This window comes from Oratosquilla oratoria, chromosome 10, assembly GCF_046742065.1.
Source record: "Oratosquilla oratoria isolate Oo_2021 chromosome 10, ASM4674206v1, whole genome shotgun sequence".
Taxonomy (NCBI): domain Eukaryota; kingdom Metazoa; phylum Arthropoda; class Malacostraca; order Stomatopoda; family Squillidae; genus Oratosquilla; species Oratosquilla oratoria.
In genome coordinates, this window is record NC_134786.1 from 29,498,471 (window position 1) to 29,505,676 (window position 7,206).

The following is a 7,206-nucleotide window of genomic DNA, read 5'->3' on the forward strand; positions in this document are numbered from 1 at the left end:
GTTACGGTGTAGAAAGGTCAGAGGGTTGTGGTCGCTGTATATTTTGAGAGGTTTTATGCTAGGTTGAAGGTAGCACTCAAACTTCTTGATAGCAGCCACTATAGCCAGTAGCTCCTTCTCTACAGTAGAATAGTTGAGTTGATGGACGTCTAGTTTTGCAGAGAAGTAGGCCACTGGGTGAAGAGTGTCTGTGTTCTCCTGGAGAAGTACAGCTCCAATAGCGACATCACTAGCATCGGTGTGGAGAACGAAGGGTTTAGTGAAGTCTGGTGACCGTAGAACTGGATCCCTTGTAAGCATCGCCTTAAGATGTTCGAACGCGGCTTGACAATTTTGTGTCCACTTGTATGGAACAGAACCGCTGGTCAGCTTGGTGAGAGGAAGTGCAGCTTCGGCGAAGTTCGGACAGAATCTCCGATAGTACTCTGCCATACCCAAAAACCTCATGAGCGCCTTCCGGGTAGCGGGAACAGGGTACTCCATGACAGCAGAGATGTTAGCAGTCTTGGGTCGAACGATGCCTTGCCCAACTTCATGTCCAAGATACGTCACTGTAGCCTTTCCAAAGCTGGTCTTGGAGAGTTTGACAGTCAGGTTGGCTTGGCATAATCTGGATAGTACAGCATCTACCTGTTGGAGGTGTTGTTGCCAGTCATGAGAAAAAATCAAGATGTCATCTAAATACACCCCCACACCCTTTAAGTCTTGCAATAGGTAGTTCATTGCCCTCTGAAAGGTGGCCGGACTATTCCTCATTCCGAAGGGCATGACATTATAATGATAGAGGCCAAATGGTGTTGTAAAAGCAGAGATCAATTTAGCCTCTTCTGTTAAAGGTATCTGATAGTAACCTTTCATTAGATCTATTTTAGTAATGTACTGGGCTGTTCCCACCTCGTCAATTAGGTCGTCAACGCGGGGTAATGGATATGCGTCAGGAACAGTTATAGAGTTGACTCTCCTATAGTCCGTACACAGGCGAAGTTGACCTCCCTCCTTCGGCACCAGCAGGCACGGCGAAGCCCAGGGGGATTGACTCGGGCTGGCCAATCCGTGGTCGAGCAGGAAGTTGACCTCACTCCTCATCTGCTCTCGCTTCTGGGGGTGGATTCTATAAGGATTGTGCCTAATAGGAGAAGATCCAGGTACAAGCTTCACGTCATGAGTGGCAATGTTGCAGATGCCGGACACATCTTTGAAGAGAGAGTCATATTTGTGAATGATTTCAGTTACATCATTGGCATGTTCATTCGTGAGATGACTAAGGTAGGGAACTAGGTTACCAAGTATATGCGAATTATCGGTAGGATGGGAGTCAATGTTCGGTAAAATCTTGTCAAAATTAATGTACATGGCATTATTAGGTGTATGAGACATAACATTAGGTACAGTATTCACCGCTAACACTTGTTTCTCATAGTCTAGTAGTGGGCTAGTGGTCTTATATGGTTTAATTAGGTTCACATGAATATGTTGGGTAGCCTTGCGACGGTCGGGTGTTGAAATTACATAGTTAGAATCTGATAGTTTCTTAGAAATTTTGTATGGTCCATGATATTTAGCGCTAAGAGGTGAACCAGAGATAGGGATGTATGCCAGGACTAAGTCCCCCTCTTTGAACTCTCTGACCAAGGCTTTTGAGTCAAAGTTAGTCTTCATTACAGACTGGGCATGAGCTAGGTTAGTTTTGGCAAAAGAACGAACTTTATCCAAGTTAGATAAGAGAGGTAATGTAATTGTTTACCGTGACTAACTTTGTAGAAGGTAAGGAGATCAAATGATCTTTGATGACCTTGAGGGGTCCTCTTACCTTGCGTCCAAAGAGCAACTCAAAAGGTGAGACCCCTAGGGATTCTGATGGTGTTTCCCTTATGGCAAATAGAAGAAATTGCAGGCCCTCATCCCAATCTCTGTCTTCCTCACAGCAGAACTTCCTAATCATAGATTTCATAGTCTGATGAAAACGTTCCAAGGCCCCCTACGACTGAGGATGGTAAGCTGTTGATAGAGTTTGTTTAATACCGAGCAGCTTTAGAACTTCTGCAAATAGAACACTGGTAAAATTGCTACCTCTGTCTGATTGGATTTCTTCTGGGATTCCAAAGGTCGTGAACAAGTTAGTGAGTGTATTAGCAACAGTTTTAGCAGAGATATTCTTAAGAGGAAAAGCATCAGGGTATCTTGTAGTTGGGCAAAGTGTGGTGAGAATGTATTGGTTGCCTTTCTTTGTCTTTGGGAGAGGTCCAACAATGTCTATAATTAATTTACTGAAAGGCTCAAAAGGTACTTTAATAGGCTGCAATGGATATGGTGGTATAGTTTCATTAGGTTTCCCAACAATCTGGCATGGGTGGCAATTCTTAACAAATTCAGCTACATCTTTTTTCATGCCAGGCCAATAAAACTCATTCAGAAGGCGAAGATATGTCTTCCTTATTCCTAAATGACCTGAGAGACCTTGCGGTGGTCTGTAAAGTCTCATGAGGATGTTATCATGATAGTAGAATGATGGAGGATGTAGAATATCTTCCTTGGGAACTACTTTAGAGTGTAAGGGAGTTAGAGTAGTGTCATTCTGTTGTGCTTCTAATAAACTTTGTTCAGTGAATATTTGTGGAATAGCACTTGGAGGAGGAAGGGGTGAATGTGTAGGTGTGTCTTTTAATTTTTGGGATCGGGTTACCGCACAACTAGGGAACAAATTTGGCTGTTCTCGCTCTAACTCATCAGTAGGGTTATGCGTTAAGGGAGTGTCACTCAAAATGATAGGAGCAGGAGTTTGTACAAGTCCACCAGCTATGTCATTACCAAGAAGTAAACTACAGTCTGGGATAGGAAGGGAAGGTTGTTCGCTCACCGCCACCGTTACAGGTCCCTGAACAATGCCGCAACTGAGGTGCACCCGAGCTAGTCTCAAAGGAAACTGGCTGTTAAAGTCATGGAGGTACACACTTTCGCCGGTATAATTGCTGTCTATACCAGGAACAGATGACTTTAGTATAACCGTCTGGGCAGCAGCTGTATCTCTCACGATACGAATGGGGTGCACCTCGCCACCATCCTCCAGAGACACGGCACCAAGTGAACGGAAAGGCTGAAAGATATCGGCAGTTTTACTGGTTGGCACAGACAGAATTGCAGCTACAGGTTTGCTGGGAGCAGTAGTTTGTGACACTTTACATTTAGGGTCTGGGCATTGTTTTATGTGGTGTCCACGTCTTTTACAAAATGAGCAGGTTAGATTTGTTTTTAAATTACTCTGATCTACCAGCTCACCATCCTTAAACCCACTATTAGACTTTACATTATGCTGGAGCACTCTCCTCTCCCTGGTGGGCGAACGATGGACCAGGGAAAACACATCAGCCAACTGTGCGGCCTTAATCAGGTCATTTTCTCCCCTATCGATGAGGTGCATTTTGATAGAGTAGGGAATCTTTCTTATAAATTCCTCTAATGCTATAACATTAACAAGTTCATCAAAAGTATTAACACTGGCTGACTTTAACCACCTCTTAAGACCCCTTAATTTCTCAGAGGCAAATTCATGGTAAGTTTGATACTGAAGTTTATTAAGTGACCTAAATGCTTCTCTGTATCCTTCTGTACTGATTGAGTACGAAGCTAGAATTGCTACTTTAACCTCGTCATAATTAGTGTTATCGTCCACATTATTACATACTTTAAGTGCTTTATCAGACAGCTTAGGTTTAATAAGCCAAACCCAGTCAGGTTTAGGAATTTCAAAGTGTAGAGCTGTGGATTCAAATTCCCTAAAGAAAGACTCAGGATCACTATCAGGAAATGTAGGTATAAGCTTGACATACTTCAGCAAATCAGTCTTAGTTTTAGGAGAGTTGGCATTGTTTTGAATGTCTAATTGCTTAAGTTGAAGTTCATGAGCCCTTTCCTTTTCTCTTTCTTCTCTCTCCTTTTCTCTTTCTTCTCTCTCCTTTTCTCTTTCTTCTCTGTCATAGTCTATTTGCATTTGTTGAGACATTAGCTTCACTTTCTCTAGTTCAAGTAATAGATTAGGATCTAAAGTCTGTAACGAACGTGAAGCTTCGAGGACATCTTTATCCCCTAAGTGAGCTAGAATTAGAGCACGTAGCTCATCTTTCCTTAAGTCAGGTTTGAAGGAGATATTGAAGGTCTTTGCTATATACTTTAAATCGTCCTTACAAATATTAGTCTCTTTGAATTCTTGGATCTCTGGGTTACCCACAAACTCAGTCGCTTTGAAATCACTCTGCTTAGCCATGGTTTAAATTTAAAAGATTCCGTACACTATCTCTCTCTCTCTCTCTCTCTCTCTCTCTCTCTCTATATATATATATATATATATATATATATATATATATATATATATAAGTGAAACCTGCTTAGAGCCTGGCAAGTTAACTCGAGAATAAGCTAAAGGCCTTACAGGTATCATGAAGTTTATCACCTGGCATAAACTTAAGTGGCAAGACCGAATTAGGTTCTTGCAAGGTACGTTCTACTCGTAACAAGCCAAAAGGAAACAGGGGGACAGCAGCCCACACTACTGTAAAACAAGGGCCCTATTCATAGGTATACTCTGTAGTTTAAGTAAAAAGTAGAGTATTTGGGTTGGTCAAGTTACAGCGACGTAATCGTGCATAAAGTAAATTCACATAAGTTATAGTAAGCAAGGAAAAGGAGTCACAATTGCAAGCTGTATGTGGGAGAACACCACTTCTGTCGGTAAGAACAATACATAGAACAACCTACTGTACTAACTACCCCTATTTGGCCATTTATAGAGAATTTAAAGCAGGTACAAGCAGGATTCACAATAAATGCACACAAGGTATAGAGACGTTGCGGAGAGAAGTCAAGTTCCAGGTGAAAATATTTTTCAATTTCAAGTTAAATACAATTATTAAACTATTAGAGAGAATCAGAGTGATTACGATGACTTATTACGATCAACGAGTCAGATCCCGGACGGGCCCCCACAAATGTTACGTACGTCAAGGTTAGTCTAAGGGGGGAACATACATAACATTTCGAAGTGAATGAATTTAAAGCATACAATAACATTTAACAATATTTATTACCAACTGACATTCCCAACAAATACAATTAAACTTAACATTAAATTAGACTTATCTTAAATTAACTTAACACTATTCAACTTGACCACTAGGAACTTGAACAAATTAAGAACTTGAGTACACAGAGAACTTGGTTCCTTCCGCAACGCCCTACGTTATCAGCACCGAAGGGATGATGAGTAGTCCGATATCGTCTCTCGTCCACCAACACCAGGTTAGAAGCGAGTGTATTCAGCTTACAGCTGAGACTGACTCATGGGGCGGTGAACCCTCATTTTATAGGAGAGAGTCGAAACCTCAGGTGCTTCGAGGGTTTGAAGCCGGCTCGATGAAACATGGTGCGACGTGGCGGGGTGTGATTCAGAAGTGTCGTAGTGGTTGTTAGGTGGTAATAGGTGGTTAGTAGAGGTATACCTTACACTATATATGTATATACACGGGGTATATACATATACGTCACACACACACACACACACACACACACACACACACACACACACACACACACACACACACACGCACGCACGCACGCACGCACACACGCACGCACGCACGCACACGCACACACACACATACACACACTCACACACGCACACACGCACACACACACACACACACACACACGCACACACACACACACACACACACACTCACGCGCACACACACACACACAGACGGACCACAGAACCGCCAACACCTTTGTCTTTTGTGTCCCAAAGAATAGGAAATTTCTGGGATAGACAACAAGAGAAGGAAACCTGTTTTGTATTGGATGGGATAGGAGAAATTACGGGTGTCTGTAATGAAATAATCTGCAGTGCTAGTTAAATGGAATAAGTCGTAATTAGAAGAAAAAAAAATCTGACTTAGACGACAACTTAACAGCACCGCCATCTAGCGGTGTCACCCCGAAATACGATATAAACAAACATTGTGACACGCCAGCAGCCACGCAGGTTTACCACGATGATTCTTTCTCAGGACTCGCCAAGTACGAAAAAAGTAGTTTAAGTCGAATCTTAGATATAAAGATGGAAATTAGCAAAATAGAGAATGGTGGGAGAATAAAATCATGGACTTAAGGAAGGAAATTGTTGAACTAATTGATTGCTTAGCGCAAGCTAACATTGAAATTTCCGACCTAAAGAAAACGAAAACGGAACTAAAGAACGAGATTAAGGAAATGAAAAATGATATAAGAGAGGTGAAGAGTGAAAATGAAAAGAAGAAAATTAATGATACTACCAATAGCGACAACTTAAAAAAAGAAGTAAATAACAAACACAAGAAATAACTGAATAAATTAAGAAAACTTAGGTGAGGAAAGCATCCAATAGATTAAGAAATGGAAAGAAAACATAAGAAATAAAGAAATTGCCTTCATAGAAATAGTCCAACAACAAATGCAGAAAAATGCAAAAGACACAATTATCCAAGTAATTAATGAAAAGGCAAATTGGGTGAGAGATGCAGTGAATATGAAAAAAAAAAACGTATTGTGGGATATGGACTAAAAGAATACATGGTCTAGCGAGGTACTTGAGAGAAAAAAAAAAAAAGACACAGCAATGGCAATCCTAAAAGAAATTCAGGATGGAGCCCAGGATGTAAAGGAAGACATCGACGATGTGTATAAAATTGGTCATTATTCTAAGGAAAGAAATCGACCCCTAAAGATAAAAACTGAGATCACAAATGGTAGTAGAAGACATATTTGAAAAAGTAGGTAAGTTGGCAAGGAGTGAACATTACAATAAGATATGGATAAAAAGAGAAATGAGTATTGAGAAATTAGAAAAAGAGAAGACACTAAAAGATGAAGCTAAGAAAAAAACAAAACGCAAAGAACTGAGACCGAAAGCAAAGAATTCTATTGGAGAGTAATCAACATGAGACTGAGAAAATGGTACAACAGTTCGGAGAACCAAAGACAGAAAAAAATATGGAGAAAAAAAATGGCTTATACTAACATCAACGGATTAATTTCAGGACTGAATGAACTTCATGATTACCTGTTAGAAGAAAAAACAGACATAATGGGAATTGTGGAGACTAAACTAAGGGATGCAATAACACCCATTAATATTGGACAAGGACTATACAACTGCTGGATTAAAAACAGAGACAA

At 40.8% G+C, this 7,206-nt stretch overlaps 1 protein-coding gene across 1 annotated transcript; it reads right to left on the reverse strand.

Moving 5' to 3' along the window:
- Positions 1–1,978: 1,978 nt before the first annotated feature.
- LOC143028826 (uncharacterized) lies at positions 1,979–4,261 on the reverse strand. The gene is made up of 2 exons (XM_076191190.1): positions 4,010–4,261; positions 1,979–3,883 (listed from the first exon to the last, which is right to left on the reverse strand). Exons 1-2 carry the CDS (start codon positions 4,259–4,261, stop codon positions 1,979–1,981), a joined length of 2,157 nt encoding a protein of 718 aa, XP_076047305.1.
- Positions 4,262–7,206: the final 2,945 nt, after the last annotated feature.